The sequence below is a fragment of the Polyodon spathula genome, chromosome 27, assembly GCF_017654505.1.
Source record: "Polyodon spathula isolate WHYD16114869_AA chromosome 27, ASM1765450v1, whole genome shotgun sequence".
In the NCBI taxonomy this organism is placed as follows: domain Eukaryota; kingdom Metazoa; phylum Chordata; class Actinopteri; order Acipenseriformes; family Polyodontidae; genus Polyodon; species Polyodon spathula.
In genome coordinates, this window is record NC_054560.1 from 8303058 (window position 1) to 8323057 (window position 20000).

Consider the following 20000-nt stretch of genomic DNA (forward strand, 5'->3'; position numbering starts at 1 on the left):
AGGAATTTAAAAAAAAAACTCAAATCGAAATGAACAAAAAAACAAAAACATTTCCTGTCAGACAAAAACACTATTAGGAAAAATGAACCCCCTTTCCTATTTTGAAGCCAGCGTTGCCGCTGTAAATACTGTAGCTGCAGCAGCATGCCTGATCATAGGACAAGAGTGACAAGCTCTTGAACTGCTCGTTAAAAAAACTGGACCGTCAACAGAGTGTGTTTCGAACAGAGAGCAGGAACGATGGAACAGCGCGCCACGCAGCAGAGCCCTGGTCAATACAGACGACGACAATAACGTCTGCAGCGCACCCCGCAGTGAATCTGCCTCGTTTATCTCCTAATTAATCCGCATTCCTGGCAACTGGATGGAAGCTTGGGGGGAACAAATCAAATGGACACCATCAATCCGCATGTGGTGTAGCTGCAAGACGAGATCACTGTCAGGGGATAAGCAGCATATCGGAGTCTCGTGTCTGCAGTCAAGCTTTCCAGCTACATTGAGCAGCATAGCAAGGCCACATTCATTCAATCTGAATTCAAGTAATGCCTAAACGATATAAAAAAAAAAAATCAGCAATGACAGTGTACAGGTAACAAGCACCTGATTAAACTCAAGGAAAACCAGGAATGGATCAAACAGCTATGCAAAGGGAGTCTTATTTGTATCCCTGTTTTTACCGTGGGACACCGCAGTAATCCACAGCAATCTTTTTGCTGCTCATCAATAAATAACAGACACAGCTATTAACAAAGATTTACAAGTTTATTGTCCATGAGAAGATGGTATCGCAGCGTATGTGTGTGTGTGTGCGAGAAAAAAATAGTCCAGTGTCAATAAATGGCTCAATATACTGTTCTTATAATACAAAAAAAAAACACCAAACAAAAATATTTACAAAGGTTTCTTTGTGAAGTAAAGGGAATATATCTCCAGACCCCCCCACCCTTTAAAATCCTGTCAGAAATTGTAAACAAAAATATTTTTCTTCTTCTTCTTCTTCTTCTTCTTCAAACTATTCAGTAAAAATGAAAAACAAAAATAGCACTAAAAAATAAATAAATGACATCTTCGATGCCACATCTGAGGAACTGTTAAAATGATAATAATAATAATAATAATAATAATAATAATAATAAATAAATAAATTTTTTTTTTTTTTTTTTTTTTTTTTTTTTAAAGAAGCTGAGAAACACTCCAGGTTTCGTAGTGGCTTTGAAATTCCCACAGAACTGCGTTTCCACTGTGCTGGAAACTGTGCTCGGCGCGCTCCGGCTCCCTCACCTCTGGGGATAACGTAGCGTTCCTGCAGGGAGTTAGTGCTTGAAAGCATCCTAGCTTGGAATTGGAAGCACCTGACTACACATCTGAGCACAGTTCTACCCAGCAGTGGAAATAAAGACTGAGGCCACGTCAGCAAAGTGGAGCAAGGGATCCAAAGTACAGTATCCCAGCTGTGTGCAGTGTGGTTCACACACACACACACACACGGCTGCACGGTCAAACACCAAATGCAAAGTCACGTCAATAAAGGTTATACAGACACTCTACAAGGGCCAGGGGGTTAGACTTGAGTGCTGCAGCTGAGCTGGTAGGCACACAGTCTCAGGACTGGGAATCGCCGCATAGGTCAGCTTCTCAACACTGACACGGTCACAATTTGTAATTCACTACATACGTTTCGACACAACAATAAAACGAATGAGCGGACCGTGTAAAAATGCCCGAATTGTTCTCGTTAATCAGGGGCTCGGCACAAGGCAGGTAAGCTTGTCCCAAAAGCAGGGCTTGCATCAGCAAGGCACTGGCACCTTATAAAGAAATACATCCTTAACAATATAGAATACTGTGCATCCATCTGCCACAGCCACTAATCTGAACTGCAGGTGTCTACTGCAACTGGCCACTGGTCCTTATACTGCTGTGGTCTCTCAAAGCTCTGCTGCAATAGTGGTGTAGTGGGAGAGAAACTAAATCCGTCACAATCTACCAGTACCTGAACTTAACCTCTGCTACCATGCTGTCAGACGAACCTGTATCGTAACATCAGTGTTAAGAGAACAAAATGATCATGCGTCCCTCCCACCCCCACCCCCCACCCCAAGGGTTTGTCCCTGAAAAAAATGTTTAAATCTCTGCAGTGTTGTATAATCCTAGCCTGTCCTGTGCTTTCCATTCCCAATGTGTGGCGTAGTAAGACTGCCTCCTTGTGGCGTGTAGCGCACAGGCCCAAGCTTTCCAGCATGAGGCTAGCACAAAACACCACACTGGTGGCGCCCTCTATATCCCAGTTTGGAAGCGTCTTCTTGTAAAACTAAATTATCTTTCTAGGATTTAGTTCTGTATCTCAAAGTGCTTTGGTCCACAGCGATGTAGTCTGGAGCGGTGGAAGTGAGCAAATAGGTTTGGGGAGGGGGGGGGGGCTGAATGTGTGGATGACTCTTGTTTTTCTTTCTTTTTTTCTGTTTTTTTTTTTACAAAAAAAATATATAAAAAGTACAAATATATACTATATATGTATATATAAAAAAGTGTTTCTGTAACTTAAAAACATACAGATAATAACACAGGCTCACGCAAAAAGTCTGATAAACCTGCTACAGTCACGTAGAATTCTCACGCCCCGGGCTGAATGCATATAAAAAATAATAAAAATAAAAACCACACACAGAGTACAGCACAGTGGTCCTGTGCATCCCCCAAACTTGCAGTAGAAAGAAAAGTTTTTGGGAGCTACACCCTAAACTAAAACCAAGGAGAGTCGTTCTGTACCCCCCTTTATAATGCTGTAGTCAGGAGCCGGAGTTAACAGGCCGTGATGTTTGTGTTCCACCTTATAACGAGACTGCTAGTGTTAGTGTAGTGTAATGGCATTATGGGGCGAACGCGAGCCATGACCGTACTGCATTATAACCTGTTCTGCAGTATAAAGGATCGCCTTTTAAAAGGGGAGCACTGTACCTTGCTGCTTTGTGAGGGAGGGGGGAGCTGCTGATCCAAAACAACTAAACCCAGGGTGCGAGAACGGCGTGCACTTGACCGTCGTTCCTTTCACAACACACATCCGGATTTTGGAGCGCTCATCTCAAAACATTGCCAGAGGTCTACTGTTTTCAGTACATCAAGGTCCTTGACCAGGCAAGCTGGTGTGCCAGCCACCTACGTTTTATTTGCTTTCTGTCGTCGCCAACACACACAAAATGCTCAATCAGAATTCCGAGTTGAAGCTGTACGAAAGAGAAACGGTCCAGCGAGCGCCGCCTTCAGAATCACACTGAAGAAAGCGTCAGCCGAAACGTCTGTCTCACTTGGGTTTCTTATACCTACTGTCTGTTACCGTCATTTGAAGATGTTAGTGTTGTGTTACTGTAGGCAATAGTAGCAGGTTGCTCAAACTCTTGTGTTTCAACTGCTGTAAAAGTTATCCGATTTAGAAAGTGGTTAAACGCGGCATTTGTTTGACAGGCGTGCAGCGAGTTGAGAAAAACCTATTGCTTGTGATTTCATCTGGGGCTTAAAGACTAACACAGGCAATACAGGATTGGAAATAAGACTCCTACTGCATAGCAGTTTCACCCCATCCAGGATTTATTAGGAGCTTAACTAGCCACAGTTTACAAGTAACAAGCTCAGGTGTGACTTATTAAACTCACACTAAAACCAGGAATGGATCAAACTGCTGTGCAATGGGAGTCTTATTTCCAGCCCTGCAATACCGTTTGCTCAGCTTTTTATTATATGTAAGTTTTGCTTTCACTGAGATAAAGGTTCAGACTGCTGCGCTGCGCTTGGGGGGCACATGGGCACCTGGCCACTGAGAAAACTACTTACACTGCTAACACTGATTTGTCCAAAGTCGGTAGTCAAGGAAACGGACACCTGCCCCGTCCTCGCTGCCGGGGAGACGGGCCGGGACGGCTCAGCGGGAAAACTTTCAGGGAAGCTAAACCCGACCTTTAAACTCTTGGTGGCGGCGTGGTCTGTGGGCGGCCCGGGTGTGTGCGTGGCGAAGGGATCCAGTTGCAGCTGGTAGAACACGCTGTCTGGCAGGTTCAGTTCCTGGCTGGTGGAGGCAGGGCTACTGGAGGGCTGCCCAGCACAGGGCTCCATGGTTGGGCTGCTGTACAGACAGTCTGTGCTTGAGGCCGCGGAGGGAGGTTGGCTAAGTCGGTACAGGGGCTCCCTCTCCTCCTCCTCCTCCTCCTCCTCCTCCTCCTCCTCCTCCTCCTCCTCCTCCTCGTTGTTGTTGTTGGTCTCACTCGTGTTCCCCTCCATGATGAACTCTCTGCTCTCTCGTCTCTCTGCGTCTGGGAACACAGATAAGACTTTACATCTTTGAGACAGGAATATAGAGGCTGTGGTTCTTGACCAGGTTTTATTTGTATTATGTGCCCTTGTGCGTTTGCATCCAATACAATAACCCTTTTTTTTTTTTTTTTTTTAAATCACAAAGGGTGTGCATGTTGTTCTATTTTTTTTTTTTTTTTTGTTCTTAAGAGTGTAAACCAAAAATCACTGCCTGCAGCAATCAGACAGGTGGGGAGCACAAGATAAAGCAGGTAAAGTCATATTATTATCATTTTATTTTTTTTAAACACATGGCCAGATTTACTCAACTTTTTCTGCCATGAAATGTTTGCCGCTAAAAAACTCTGAAAACGTGAGCCAAGAAAAAGTTCTTATACTAGTTCTGGACAGACATTTATATAGTCCAAAAACAAAATCTTACACAAGGACTTATTTTTACATTTACGCTCTTTTTCCAAAAGTTCCTCGTTTTGCTTATCAATTTCATTTTTGATGTGCAAAGCTCACAAACTTCTACGTAATGGTTTTGCATGTCAAAATAAATAAATACATCCATACATAAATACATAGAAAGAAAGAAAAATTAAATACAAGCAAATGTATTTAAATAAACAGCTAAAAATGACCCAAAAGACAGGTTTCTAGTCTACAAAAGGAACTACAGCTTGCATAGCTGCTGGTACAGAACTCCAACCACATTAATAACACGTATTACATTACAGTGCTACACACATGGAAATAAGACTCCGACTGCATAGCAGTTTTATCCATTCCAGGTTTTAACAGTGTCTAGGTAACGAGCTCAGTCGTGTCTAATTAAACTCACAGTAAAACCAGGAATGGATCAGTCTGCACGGTGACCTCATGTGGGGTTGAATAAAAACAATAAACTCTCTTCTAGTCTTTATACAGAGACACAAACGCATGATGACCTCATGTGAGGAGACAGTGGGTTAGCTTTACATTTTTTATGGTCCAAAACTACTTCAAATGTTTGTTTTATCAGTTATCTTTAATATTTTCTTAGTAAAACCAGGACTGGATCTAACCACTATGCAATATGAGTAATTTCCATCCCTTGTGCTGGGACAAAAGTTGAAATATTCAAAGGGCTTGAAATGTATTTGGTGGCAAAAAGTACAAACTTTGTATTTGTTTGTTATCCAATTGCATGAACAGCATCCAAAATGAGTAACGTACATTTAACTGGAGTGCGGCGTGTTACTCTCTTTATTTTTTGCTTTACTGTAACTTGTACCAGATTACCCTTCTGGTTTTCCAGCAGAATATCTGAACATTCGTTTCAAATTTTAAAAGAATGTTCTAAAATGAAAAACCCCTATTTTCGTCCCAGCACTATTGTGTTAGACAATACAATGAAATTAAAACCACAGAGCAGAAATACTTGTATTTGTTTCTGCTGGCTGTTCTTCATAAAGCATTAGTCAGATCGCTCCTGCACGGTAATTGTGTGGTTTACCTGTGTGTGTCTAAAGCTCAACTGTCTCTCTACGGTTTTAACTGTATGCGTGTTTGTCGCCTCCCGCTACGACCCCCTTGGACATGAGATGTATAGCTGAAGGATTCTTCTGCTGGTTGAATAAATGAAATGCATAAAAACAAAATAAATGGCAAAAAAAAACAAACACCACATATACGCAGTAAACAAAACAAATCACTACACAATGATTAAACAAAAACTCTACAAAGGATACTAAAACCATCTGAAGATGAAATCCAATGATAAACCGAACAAAAATTCAAACTCACACACTTTTTCCGTCGCTGGCAAGCCCTGCACGTTCGTTATTGCATGTGCATGTGGACCGTATGCCGCGGCTTAAACGTTTCTGCAATGGGTTGCTCCCGTACCCCATCACCTGTGGGTCTCCCACTGCACTGGAAGGTAACACTGAACCGTTGCGATGGATAACGTGACTTTCTTTAACAGTAACAGGGAGAAGCTGGCTGCAAACTCCATAGCTGCTGTGTTTTTTGTCACTAAACTGAATTCAGCTACTCCCTTGGCTTACCTAGCTGCAAGTTTAAATCCCAAAAGCCTTATCCCAAGGCTAAAGTGTGGGTCTTACACTGGTGGAGCGGTGGGATCTCTAACCTGTGTGAGTGGAGAGAGCTGTAGTGTGGGGTAAGGAACTGCCAGGCTAACTCCCTGAATAATCATCAGTGTGGTCAGGGAGCTGCCACTTCAGCTCTGGAGCCAGCTGGGTGAGATCCCTGTGCTCCTGACACCCTGACAACAGGCACAGCGGCCCTTACCTGTGGCCCCCAGGTGGAGAGGGTCCTGGAGGAACTGGGAGTCCAGCTGGCTGGTGGTGGAGGGCACTGGGGTTGGGGGGGAGCTCCGGGAGTGGCTTGCACTGTCCCCCTCGCCAGCGTCCATGTCCTGATCACCATCGTCTCTGTGAGGACAACAGAGCGGAGGTCAGGGTGGGAGAAAGACAGACAGACACAAGTGTTGAGGGCAATTTCTAGTTTCTCTAGTCATGTGGCTAGCTGGTGATCTAAGGGACACTGATCCTCAAGAGCCAGTCATGTTGCACGATTGTCTTCTGCCAGGATAAAGTAGTTACCATTGTCCCTGCACTGGGACTTACAGAACACCAAGTTCACGTTAATTATTATTCTTATTAGCTGGTCCTGTGCGGTATAATAATCGAAGAATAAATCACAGAACCGAACAGATTTGATTATATGGGGTTACATCTATGTCAGTGCAAACTGTTACTGAAGCATCACACCAGCACATTGGCAGGGAGTACGAATAAACACGGGCACTGCTTCTAGTACTACTTACATTGTCCCTGGGTGTAGGCTGAATTTTTTCCTCCCGAATTTTGTCTGTTGCGTGAAATACTCATACCGATCTGACTTCTTCCACATGTAGTAATATTCCACGCACTCTCCCACTGAGCGAGTCCGCACCTGGGGGAGCCAGAGAGAGGGTCAGGTAGGGCTCTGCCGTGTGCAAGGCTTAACCTGGTGCATTATGCATCAAAATGGCATCAACATACTTTGTTGGCCTGTATGAGGTGGAAGTTCTTGCCGTGAACCCGGTAGCCATGCTCGAAGTTCCGACACTCGTCCTCACTCCACGCACACAACTCATCTGAAAAGAGAGAGAGCGAGAGAGAGAGATGGATCAGAATCTAAGGCAAAACTATACGGAAAACCAAGTCAAACTTTTTTGGCTCTGGTGCCTTTTCCAGTGTTCAGCAAACAAGGCACTAGCCAAAACGTTTGTCTGCTTGACTTGGTTTCTTTAACTTTTAAACGATGGATGAAAAAAAAGAGCAAGGTGTTACCTCTTATTACTTTTACGTTGAACTGCAGTCTTCTCAGCGCTTCTTCTGCGTTAAAATGACATTTTACCAGCTCGTACAGGGCCTGTGGAGTACAGAGTGGACGTTCTCAAAGAGCACGCGAACAATGGAAGTCTACAGCAACTCAAGGGTGTTCTATTTAATGAGCACGGCTATTAGTTCACAGTAAATCACCCTTACATGAATAGAGCAAAAAACAAACGAGGGAGCAAAGCAACAGGGACTTCAATTCAGGATGCTTGGCGGAGGTTTGGAACACTGAAATGCCTGTAGCTTTTAATCACTGTATACGAGTTTCAATGTAGTGCACTCTACTGATACAATGTCCTAGCATTGAGTTTGCCCTGGGTGCTGTAGTCGGGTTTAGAAAGTCACTCCCTCTCTTCCCCGTTCTCCCTCCCCATTTCCTTATCTTCCACCCTCGTGTCCTCTTCTCTCTCCTCTCCCCTCCTCACCTGTTCGTTATCCCTGATCAGCATTCCCTCCTGCAGGCTCTCCAAACTGGCCTCCTCACAGGACCTCCTCTCCGCCCTGCACAGGAATTGCTCCACCTCCCCTTCCGGCAGCACGTGGGGGTCCCACAGCAGCTGGTCCTCGCTATCATACGCTGCCCGGAGGAGAAACGCGCACTCAGAACTGGATAACCCCGCCCATGCCAGGAAACCCCACCCACACAAGTAGCCCCACCCACTCCGGATCACCTCGCCTGCACCGAGTAACCCCACCCACACTGAGTAACCCCGCCTGCTCTGGTTAACACCCGCCCACACTAGGTAGCCCCGCCCACACCGGATAAACCCACTCATGACAGACAATTCCGTCACACCTGTATCCAGAGCAGGAGAAGAGAGTTAAAGAAACGATGCCCGGACTCTGTGAATGGATCTTCTGTAACTTAATGATCTAGGCCAGTTGCCTTTATCAGCTCAATGAATCACATCATTAGCACATTGCCCTGCACTGCCTTACCTCTTTCTTGGTGCGTGTACAGGATCAGTGGAGGTATCACTGCCTGGTACAGAGATCCCACCATAATGTCCTAAAACAGAAAATAAGGCTTCAGAAAACTGAAATAACCACTTTCTGCTTTAAAATCGTCAAGGTTTTGAAATGAGAAAGCTGAAGCGGATCTGTGGGAACACACAAGGCATTAGAGCCCGTCTCAAGAACACGCTCGACGGCTGCACCCACCTTCCTGCATTCGTTTGAGGGAACGGAATCGTCCTCAGACTCTTCCTCTGAGGAGCTGGAGGACGAACCTTTATCCTCGTCCACGATGGAGTTTACTAGAAAACAAGTTTCCAGTTCACCTTAATTCACATTTACCAGGAAAACATTCAGTCAGCGCCCAGACACCGAGCAACAGATAATGATCAAGCAAAAAGATCGCCGACTAATAAACCAATATAAATGATAAAAGCAGTTCTTTTTAGTTCTGCTATGCATACTGCGGACGATCACCTGATGCTAGAAGCTACCTCCTTTATCAAACCCCGGTGTATAAAACGTACCGTGTAGCGGATGTGGGAAGAGGTCAGATGCATCGTGGGATGTGACGGATGGAGTGAGGTCGTCTGCGGAGGACTGGGCTTCCTCCTCCTCCTCTCCAGACAGCAGGTCCTTAGCAATCTGCTCCTACAAAAAAGTAAATACAAAAGATATGTTACAATGTGTTGACCATGGGACATCTCCTTAAAATGAAGGAAGGTTTTCATTGAAGGTCTTCCTGTGCGAGTTTAATTAGTTAAAATGTATAGTTCTGCTGTGTCATATAAACCACAGTAAAACTTGAATTTAACTTTTCAGATATGACCCTAAAATTACCCCACACGGCACCTATAATACAGCCTTGCTCCACGTTATAAACCATGTATCAGAAATCAACCATAGTTACAGGCTTGTCAACATTTCAGTGCGTCTTATCCTGCACAGAGGTATCATCCTGTACACTGAACACATGTTTAAAAGTATTAATACATTATGCATTGTTTTCCAATGCCTTAAACGTTCTTCATTTTAAGAAGACATCTCAGGATGTGCAGGACGTTTACTAATACAGCTCAGCATTGCGCTGCCCTTTCGGTCCTCTCTCCTCTAACTGCAAAGAGGTGACTTCTCTGTTATCAGTGACCCTGCGTGCATCACGATGTCCGACAATGCGGACGGGAGCGCTTCTCCGGCAGGCTCACCTTGTCCAGCGTCATGTCAGGCAGGCTGTGCGAGAGGTCGTGACCCTCGCTGTCGTGTTCGGAGATGGGGTTGGAGGCTTCGTACCCGTACAGCGCCAGCAGCTCCTCCAGAGGCATCTCGCGCCCCTGCAGAGCAAGCACAGCCAGAGAGGGTTAATAAACAACGGGACGGAACCAGGGAGGGAATAACACTCCCACTGCACTGCAGTCTGATCCATTCCTGGTTTTACTATTACACATCTGAGCTTGTTACCTGTACACTGTGGCTAATCAAGCTTGTAGTAAAACCTGGAATGGGTGAAACTGCTATGCAATAGGAGTTATTTCCATACATGCGTTGAAACACACTGTATTGCAAGTGCTGACCTGTCTGGCTTAAAAATTCAATCCAGAACAAGTGAGAAATGCTTGTGTATCTTAAAAAATAACAAAACCTTTGTGGCCAAAGAATCTGCGTTTACTCAGGTTTGTTATGAAGGTACAGATCGGGTTAATGATTCATTGTAATGTAACAGTAATGCTTGTTTCAGGGTTAAGGCTGGTTCACACTGGGCATACGATTCAGATGGACGCTTCGAACGCACCAACTTGCGTTCAAATCATAGACCAATGTCTAAAGAACTAAAAATTAAGCATGTACGGTACCACAAATAAACAGATAATCACAATGAAAACTAACAACTCAGGAATTGAAACCGTGTTTGACGTGTGTCTCTCAGCAGCCCGCATACAGTGTTTACTGATGGCGGGATGGTTATATTGAGCAGGTCAGCTCAACAAAGTCTGAGTGATTTTACCATGAAACTGAATGGCGGCATTTGCTGTCAATCACACAATGATAATTTTGTTGGATCAGCTGTTTATAATAAAGAGGAGGTGCGGTTCTACAGTGTGGAAGTTGGAAGCGGCTGTGTGTACGACTCCCCAAACCTGCAGAAGCATGTTGTCTTTTTAAAACCAATCAGAATGAACTAACGCAGGGATCGCTCAGTCTGAATCGTATGACCAGTGTGAACCAGCCTTTACCGATTCTGGTTCGGTACCTGCTGTCCTTTCAGCTGCTGAAAAGCTTCCAGGCGAGTGGAAGTGGCTGGGGTCTCACGTAGCTCTCTTGCAGCTTGCTGCTAAAAGCAATCGGGGTGGCAGCACTGTACCTGAGAGCTGTGGAGGCTCTTCTCCAGCTCGTCTAGGGACTTCTGAGCTTCGCACTCCTCCTGGTGCTCCCGGGAGCCATAGCTGTGCGACAGGATCTCAGCTAGATTGAATCCGTGTTCATTGGAGCCCATTGAGCCAGCTAGCGGAGTGCGGAGGAGAAAGAAAACAAGATCAGCGTCTGAATTCTGCTCCAGCGAAGGACATCCGAGACTCCTTTACAAGCAGGGAAGGCAGTAGGTTTGTTAGGACTGACCCACCACGCTTTTCACACTTTCTTATCCCATATCATCAACTTACCATACGACACAACCAAATGGTAATTCTGAGCCAAATACTATTCATTAAAGGGTTCTCAACAAATGCAGTGTTAGAATGCGCCTTTTCACACAACATAATAATAACAATAATCTTTATTTTTTATAGCGCAATTCATACAGAACATCACAAAAGCGCCTTACAGTTTAAAACAATACACAGCGATATTAAAAATGGACACGAAGCAGGTTACACATTAAAATAAGGACACACAACAAGTTTAGCTCAGAGACAGAGGACACACAGCACTAGTACTGTATAACACATAAACAGCCAGCCCTACACAGACTCAAATGCCATTAAAAAAAAAAAAGTGTTTTTAGTTGCTTTTTAAAAATTTCAACAGTATTTGAATCTTATTTTCTGTGGGAGAGTATTCCACAGCTTGGGTGCATAGCAACTGATAGCCTAGATTGTGGCACTGTTAAGAGGCCAGCATCTGCAGATCTGAGGCTTCGCACAGGATAATATATAGTTAACAAATCAGAGCTATAGCTAGGAGCTAAACCATTCAAGGCCTTATATGTTAACAGTAGTAATTTCAACTCAATCCTGAACTTAACATGAAGCCAATGCAGAGATGCCAGGACAGGTGTAATATGTTCAAAAGATTTAGACCTTGTCAGGACTCGAGCAGCAGAGTTCTGAACATATTGTAGCCTATTAATAACACGTTTCAGAGGGAGATTTTAATTTGAGTAACTTCAAGCACACCATAATGGATGACAGATTACAGCAGATAAAACGTCTGCAGTAACCACATACTCATAAACACGTATTCAACAGCAGTGCATTAAAAAGCTATCGAGTCAATTTAATCGCGGCAGTGTGCAAAAAAAAAAAAAAGTGCAGCAACTTTTAGGGGTGACATACCTGAATAGGACTTTATAACTCAAGCCTTTCTCCCCAACGGATCTTAACAGTGGTGGATCTTAAGATCATAAGACCACAACAGAGCTCAGTGTAGTTCACCAAGGTGCTCTTGAATGAAGAATAAGAAGGTTTTATAAGTGGGCTGGATACATACTCTCCCAAACTCATTTCATTTTAGTCTTAACATTATAGCCCGTCATTAGGTGATCGTTTCATCTTATGCATCATACAGGCAGCCCATCAGGGCTATTGCATGTATCGCGATGCATATCGTATCGCAACCTGCATATCGCGATAGGTATCGTGAGATTAGTGAATCGTTACGCCCCTACAGATTGGTGGTCATATTAAAATCTGACACCGTTTAGATCAACTAAACCCATCCCTAGAGTTCTAACAGGGTTTCGACAGTGTAGCGCTGGATTGGTCGACGATGACGTCACGGTTTATGAAGATCGGTAAAAGGGGCAGTACCTCCTGCAGTCTGAAGGCCGTTCTGTAGAGGACATGGATTGCGGGTTCGAAACAACGCTACCCTGGGGCTCTGTCTTCGGACGGAGGTCTTTAGGGGAGATACAAAGGAGAAAGCACATTGGCAAATAACGTCAGCGCAATAGACTCCCCCTCGTCTCTGGAACCCCTGCATTCCACCAGGCCATGATTAAGATCAAGTGCTTGACTACTCTGAAACAGACTGTGAACATTGAAAAATAACACCAATACTATCAGCTAACTACTACCAGGGATCACAAAGAGTCATGCAGTGTAAGTATGTATGTATAAATGCAATAGCGCTACCTGCTCAATGTGACTCAAAGTAGGGTTCAATCATCCATATATCATTACAGACAGCAGCACTCTCACAAAATCCCACCTCCGCAGAGGTGTGGCATCTTTCAAATGATTGGAATGTTTTTTATTGTTTTCTCTAGAGCAGCATTCCAAAGTGGTCAACTGTCTTTAGACCAGTCTGCAGCACATGCCTTCCCTTAAGATACAGTTCAATCACTGCAGTGGCCCTCTGCAGCCATACACTTTAAAAGATTAAAGATCTGGGAATAACTTTGTCAATGCATCAGTTAGGGTTGACATTAAAACAACAAAAGTAGGGACATACTATGAAAACTCTTAATTCCCTTACAAGTAACGAAGGGGCAAGCCAACACATGCATACGTGTTGGTGCTTCCAATGCTTCACAAACATACATTGCTAGTATTCTACCTTTCAGTACGACTCAATGGAACATACAATCTGGTCTCTAAAAAAGAAAATGGGGAGAAAACTAACTCAACGTACACCACGATGACATCGTATCGTGGGTTTACTTCACGGGTACCTGCAGCGGAGCGCTACTGTCTCCTGATTGACAAGAGAGGGTAGTTTTTGCCGTACAATGTACAGTAGATCTAATAAAACCCGAAGCAAATTCTTAAAACAAATTTTGAAGACTACAACATGTTTAATGTTTCATATGCAGAAAAAAATAAACCTGTATTAATATAGCATCGAGTGTCAACGTGATCATAATAACAACACCAATAATAATAATAATAATAATAATAATAATAATAATAATAAAGCCGCTGGCAACTCCTTAACTTTCTCGCTGTCTTGGTAATTACGTGGTGTACGTCTTCAGATACTGATGCTATCCCAAGCGTCTTAGTGCTGAAATTTCATATAAAGCCGTATTAAATGACATGACGGCTGCAAAGATGCTTGGCTCTAGACAGTAGCTCTTTGCATGGACTCTCCCAAATCAGTCAAGTTACTTTACAAACAATCCAGTCATTCAGAAGCGCATGCTTATCGAGGCGCACCTCGGACACTATTGAGCAGCACTGCGATCCCAGGCGCCGCTATTCCTTATGGCTCACTATGTGGCAGCTCGGGGATGGCTGTGTGTTAAAGAACGCCGAGAAAACAGACCCGAGGAGAGCGCTGTGAACACCCCGCCTTTACTCATCTTAATAGCCCAGCTAAAGCCGAAATGACCACCCGGAACCCTCGAAGCCGGGAGAGAAACATCTAACTGACAGCCTGTGCCGGTTGAGACCCGGCAAGACGCGGCTGTTTCAGAAAAAAATATAGCATTATTCTTCACCCCCAGCCTTTTGGCTCACTTACCTCCGCCATTCCGTTGTACGCAGGCTGAGTGGAATGCCCGGATGTAGCAGAAGGCTACAATAGGCGTTGATGTTGCCTGGCTGATAACTAATGTTGTAATAATATAGCACAGCATGTTGCACTGCAGGGTGTGGCGAAGGGACGGGGCACACATCCTTTAAGAAAAGTAAATAACAACAATAATATTTGTGTAGGTACACATTTTAATTTGACTTGGTTTTTAAAAGGTATTCGCTACTTTATGCTGTCTTTTTTAAAATATATTAGTAATAGCACATCATAACCTATCCTTCAGGTTGTATTTAAAAAAATAATAAAAAAAAAACAATAAATAAATAACTCTGCAGATTAATAAGAGGATGTTTGTGTTTTCTGTTTAACTTTATCAAAGGCAACACAGTACCTCGTGAAATAAAATTAAATGTTAAACACGTAAAAAATGACAGGCAGATTTACAGTGGCAAACTTTTATTTATCAATATTACATGAAAAAAAAAACGATGTAGCCTAGATTCTCAGGTTCAATTTGAATGCATCATATTTATATTCTGTGGTATGTATGGGGAGATGTGATCAGCATGTCAGTATTTAATACTTGTATGTGAAATAATAATGGCATTGAGATTGATGCCCCCCACAGTAATTTTGCAGTTTTCCCATAGTTGTGCTGTGTATTTAACAGTGTACCCTGGCTTGCCATTCTTTTGCTTCCACTGCAGGACAGCTTACGTTTCAAGCTGATATAATAAATCAACAGAAAAAAAGTCAAATGTTTTTTTCTTTTTTTTTTTACAGTGCAGAGCAGAGAAAAGGCTTACACTGTCAGAGCTGTCACTTTGCTTAACAAACATTCAAACTAGTCTGGAAAAAGAGACTCAATTTAAGAATAAGTCAATTATAATGTTAGTTGAAGATGAACTGTTGGTTTCACAGTGTCATAACTAGCACTGATATCAGACTGATTTACCTAAACATTAGTGATTGGTTTCACAGACCCTTAAAATAACACAAGGTAGTCCAATATCAGTGCTAACTGGGGCCCTGTGAAACCGAATTGAAACAGTCATGAGGTGAGACAGTCTGGACACCTGACATTTCATATACAGAAATTTATTGTAAAAACCAGTGACTGAATGTGCCCCTTCCCGAGTGCTTTCCTAGATCTTGTGCCGCACTTTCCGTGGGAGTGGCGTGGAGAGCTCCAGGACCCTTGGAGAAGCCTGGGCCTGCTTGGCGGCCTGTGTCACTAGGTAGGGGTCGTAGCCCTCGAAGATTCCCTTCCTTGCTTTGGGTTTGGCTAGCACGTGGACGCGATCGCTAGCCACAACCTTCATGGCGCTTTCAGGGACTGGCCACGCCGTGGGCTTTTCCGGGAGGAAAAGGGAGTGCTCTTTTTTGGCCGCTGATAGAAAAGAAGAAGGAAACGCAGGATGGATTTGCTAAACAGAGTTTTCAAACATAAAAAAAATTAATAGCAGAAAAATTATGGCTAAATTCACTTTTACTGTAAAGGAAAAAAGTCAGTAGTTAGCGCAATGATGGCTTACTTGCTAGGGCCTGGAGCCGGGGAGTGGCGACGGCGCTGCGTGCTGCCTCAGTGACAATGCTGATTCCTTGCTCCGGACTCAAGATCAGAGACTCACGAGCCACGGGGGGGTATCGCCTCTTGGGCCGGGCCAGTTGGAGAATACGTGGGCTGGGGACCGCACTCTTCACAGCCTCGCTCACCTGCAGTTTCACATATTCCAGCTTTTGTTACAAGCTTGATTAGCCACTGACTATAAGTAACAAGCTCAGATGTGTCTTATTAAACTCAGAGCAAAACCAGGAATGGATCAAACTGGTATGCATTGCAAGGTATAATAAGTGCAAAACCATGGGGAAAGCATGGGGGATAACTGCAAAATAACAATGTTGGGTTACAGTGGTGAGATTTTAGAAGAGGGAATCATGGTTGTTTAAGTAGGACTGTTACTTACTACAGAGTAAACGAAGCGCTCTGGCTCCCACTCCTGGCTCAGTGCCTTGGGCTGGGCTAGCTCTTCCAGTCTTTTGGTAGCCATGGATTTAAGAGCAGCCGCACTCACTGTCCATATGGGAGAGCGTCTAACAGGTGAAAAAAAAATAACAACAATTTTCCAATTTTTAAGCACCTTCCGTTTGGAATAAAGCTTGATACCGTTATATAACACAAAACTACTGTGATAAAAAAAAAAAAAAAAAACACACAGGCAACAAAACAGCTGCAAAGGCCAGTTTACTATAAAATTTAAAGACAAACCAATGCTATAATATCAAAAGCTGAGACAGTTGTAAGGTCAGACTATGGAAACTATGAGTCCATGAGTCCATTAATCCACTTTGGAATTACAGCGTTTAGGTGCTATACAGGTAATCTGGAAGAGCATGCGCTGCCTGGGTTAGAGAGTCTAACTCTCCACCAATAAACCAGATCTTGAGACGGCCCGGCACAATGCCCCCTTGTGGCAGAAGCTCTGCTGCTGTAAATATCGTGTATGGAAATGTAAAGTTGGCAGGGATGGGGTTTAATCTGTCCCTGCCAGCAATCACAGGTGTGGCCATTTAACAATTGGGTAACTGGGGAGTGGTCACATGTATATGTTTGTTTAAACCTTTTATTTTGGTTCTAGTGCTCTGTTTATTGGGTCCCTCATGCAGTGTTTATTTTGTACCTAGTGCCGTGTTTATTTTGTCCCTCGTGCCGTGTTTATTTTGTTCCTCGTGCCGTGTTTACTTTGTCCCTCGTGCCGTGTTTATTTTGTTCCTGTGTTCTATGTTATTTTGTTCAATAAACGTGTGCATACGCACTTAAACCTGCAGCTTTTCTGTCTCTGGGTGCAATTCCTGCAGGCAGCCAGCCTGGGCTATGACGCTACCCAGTCACACCCCCATATATTCCTTCCACTACCCTCTTGTTAAAAAATACAAAACCAATAACCGGACAGTTAAGAGCTTTTCTTTCATAACCAAGCCTAACTGCCTTATAGACAGCAGAAAAAAACTAAATAATTAAAAATAATATTACTATATATATATATATATATATATATAAATATAATTATATATATAATACTATATCTTTATATATAAGATATATATAATCATCTAAAGGCTCACCTATCCTCGCTGTACTTCGTATTCAGTGCTTTAAACTGGCTCAATTTGGACAGTCTAGGTGTTAATACTGAAAAAGGAAGGAGAGCAGGATCCTTTTAAAGGGATGGTATTAAATATATAATATACACACACACACACACACACACACACACACACACACACACACACACGGTATATTTTGATTTGATTAACACATTGTGAATCATGTATATGTTTTATAGATTTTTTAATTTAGGGTGTCCCATCCATTGAGATTAATAAATAAAGAACTCATTATTCTTTATATTAATAAGAATTTAAGTTAGTAAGCACCATCATGACCTAAAGCTATCTATTACCAAAAAAATAAATATTAAATAAATAAATAAATGAACGAAGGAAACATGCGTCGAAGTGGCCGATCCCAAGACCTCTTAAAGACACAAAGGTGGATCTAGTGTAAGATGCAGCTGAGCACAGACTTATAAAACATAAACAAAATAAAAGACTCTGGGGCTGATGTAAGGATGGGCGCAGTGCAAACAACTGAGGCTGCAAAATCCAAATTGCCTAGCGGCCAGGCTATTATTTTGCACTGTGGCCTACGTAAACTTAAGAGCAAAGCAAATTACTCAACACACATAAATAATGAGCAGCAGTCATGATAATAAGGGTAGCAATGAGCGCCGCCTGTGCCAGCCTCCTTACCACTGGTAGTTGTAGCCCTCTGTGAAGGCATTTTATCCAGCCAGTATACAGACTGCCTGCAAAGAAAGCACATACTGTGAAACAAGCTTACACGATAGCGTTATCCTTCGAAAGGATTACCACAGCAAGTTTGCAGCTTTCCTCATGCCCTTGCATTGATTACACTCTGCATTTACCACAGTTTACTATGGTTTGCCATGCTTTAAAAAAATATATGCTCTGGGCTTCCCAATGCTTAACTATGCTTTACCATGCTTTCACCATGCTTTCACTATGCCATCATTATGGTAAGCTTGTTCAAGGGAGATCACTGTCAACAAAGAAATGAATTTAAAACAGGCAATTCTTGTGCTATAAGAGAGTAAAAAATACAATTTATAACCTCCTACTGCTGCAATTAAATGCTGGACCATACCAATTGTATTGCAAAGTAAATAAGTGGGTTTCAATTACAAGAGAGCTTGGGTTCCGATCTACAGCTACCGTCGGGAGAATGTAAACTAAGTGCACAGTAAACCAAGTCAATTGTGCACAGATGGGTAATCAGTGATTCATTGGACACTGGTTTTAAATGTGGAGTTCACAAATATAATCAGTTTATTGAAAGTGAGAAAAAATGAAGTTCCTGAGTTTTAAATATAAATATAAAGTACAATGCACCTTATGTAGGTTTACAGAGATATTCATCTTAAACATGTATATGATTATAAAGACAATAAAGACTTTGCTCAAACTTAAACTATATATATATATATATATATATATATATATATATATATATATATATATATATATATATATAAATAATAAAATATAAGATATAGATCTATATGTATCTTTTTTACCTTTTGGGTCCTTTAAGAAAAAATTCTTTTTGGGCTTGGCCAGAAACAGGCTATCCGAGGTTCCATTACAAAGACCTGGAAAATCAAAATAATATTTTTATTATTTATTTTATTAGAAAATACAGTTATAAAAAATTACTTTTATTTATAACATGTACACACACACCCCCCACAACCCCACACTAAAAAAAAAAAAAAAAAACTAATGTGTTTTATTTTTCAATTTCTGTATTTTCTGGAAAATGCAAATAAAAGAAAATAAATTAAAATTAATTAATTGAATCAATAAAAGTTACAGAATTAATTAATTCCACAAATACAATTCTACATCGATAAATAACATTTATTAGTTGCACTAAGTTACTATCAAGTGGTAACACACGCACACGCACACGCACACGCACACGCACACACATTATTTTATAAATAGGCCTACATTAGCTAAGAAAGAACTGATGATCGCGGGGCATCGCATTGTTGTGAAGCACTTTATTACTTTGCATACTATCAAAGCTAATGTTTAAGTTGTAGATTTTACGAGCCAAAGGCATGTTTTATTTGTTTAGGTACAGTACCTGTGTTTATCTTTGCTCTTCCGTGCCGATACAGCGTTCTGCAGAAAACGCTCCCCGTCGCCGGGCAACTGTGGACGCGAGACATTGTTGCTTGGCAACTCAAGGAATTCGCAGGTTCCCTGGATGCGGTTGCTACATTTTCTTGAACCCGAACTCACCTTAAAAGTTTGTATTAAGTTACTATCAAACGAAAAGAGTTTGACAATTTACTGAGATCCACAGTAGCACTTTAAGGAAACTAGTTAAATATAGTATCTAAATGCATATATACATGTTTTATTTATTTATTTGTTTATTTTACATGCCTATTGTCTTAATTAGAAAGAGTCTGTTAAATGAATGTCCTGGTTATCTCTTGTGTGAGTGTCTGAGGGCGAGTCTTGGTGTCTATAATCCTATGGGAATCCCAGTGATGGACAGCACAGGTGTATGCGGGTCACAGCTGGGGG

The 20000-nt window shown here is 42.4% G+C and overlaps 2 protein-coding genes across 4 annotated transcripts; both read right to left on the reverse strand.

The window, feature by feature from the left end:
* Positions 1 to 1163: 1163 nt before the first annotated feature.
* On the reverse strand, positions 1164 to 14329 carry LOC121301679 (mesoderm induction early response protein 2-like). 3 transcript variants are annotated; one of them, XM_041231266.1, is made up of 13 exons: positions 12653 to 12949; positions 10990 to 11129; positions 9836 to 9961; positions 9158 to 9281; positions 8838 to 8932; positions 8616 to 8685; positions 8102 to 8253; positions 7629 to 7710; positions 7338 to 7432; positions 7121 to 7248; positions 6583 to 6725; positions 5786 to 5897; positions 4221 to 4304 (listed from the first exon to the last, which is right to left on the reverse strand). In XM_041231266.1, the coding sequence occupies exons 1-12, from the start codon at positions 12822 to 12824 to the stop codon at positions 5815 to 5817; spliced, it is 1410 nt and encodes a 469-aa protein (XP_041087200.1). In that variant the 5' UTR covers positions 12825 to 12949; the 3' UTR covers positions 4221 to 4304; positions 5786 to 5814. The 3 variants fall into 3 exon arrangements, with proteins under 3 accessions (XP_041087199.1, XP_041087198.1, XP_041087200.1); XM_041231265.1 differs by lacking the exons at positions 5786 to 5897; positions 12653 to 12949 and adding an exon at positions 14307 to 14329 and having other exon boundaries at positions 1164 to 4304; XM_041231264.1 differs by lacking the exon at positions 5786 to 5897 and having other exon boundaries at positions 1164 to 4304; positions 12653 to 12944.
* Positions 14330 to 14773: 444 nt separating this feature from the next.
* LOC121301123 (testicular haploid expressed gene protein-like) lies at positions 14774 to 16409 on the reverse strand. The gene is made up of 3 exons (XM_041230244.1): positions 16286 to 16409; positions 15854 to 16034; positions 14774 to 15708 (listed from the first exon to the last, which is right to left on the reverse strand). The coding sequence occupies exons 1-3, from the start codon at positions 16367 to 16369 to the stop codon at positions 15464 to 15466; spliced, it is 510 nt and encodes a 169-aa protein (XP_041086178.1). The 5' UTR covers positions 16370 to 16409; the 3' UTR covers positions 14774 to 15463.
* Between the last annotated feature and the right edge of the window lie 3591 nt (positions 16410 to 20000).

Excerpts from the sequence above, each read along its gene's own strand:
- LOC121301679 (XM_041231264.1), bottom strand. The coding sequence starts at position 12,824 with ATGCAGGGGTTCCAGAGACGAGGGGGAGTCTATTGCGCTGACGTTATT. Across the intron at positions 9,282-9,835 it reads CTGACATGACGCTGGACAAG|GAGCAGATTGCTAAGGACCT; the intron begins GTGAGCCTGCCG and ends ACTTTTTTGTAG. Across the intron at positions 8,686-8,837 it reads CCTCAAACGAATGCAGGAAG|GACATTATGGTGGGATCTCT; the intron begins GTGGGTGCAGCC and ends TTTCTGTTTTAG.
- LOC121301123 (XM_041230244.1), bottom strand. The coding sequence starts at position 16,369 with ATGGCTACCAAAAGACTGGAAGAGCTAGCCCAGCCCAAGGCACTGAGC. Across the intron at positions 16,035-16,285 it reads AGCGCTTCGTTTACTCTGTA|GTGAGCGAGGCTGTGAAGAG; the intron begins GTAAGTAACAGT and ends GTGAAACTGCAG. Across the intron at positions 15,709-15,853 it reads CCGGCTCCAGGCCCTAGCAA|CGGCCAAAAAAGAGCACTCC; the intron begins GTAAGCCATCAT and ends CTTTTCTATCAG.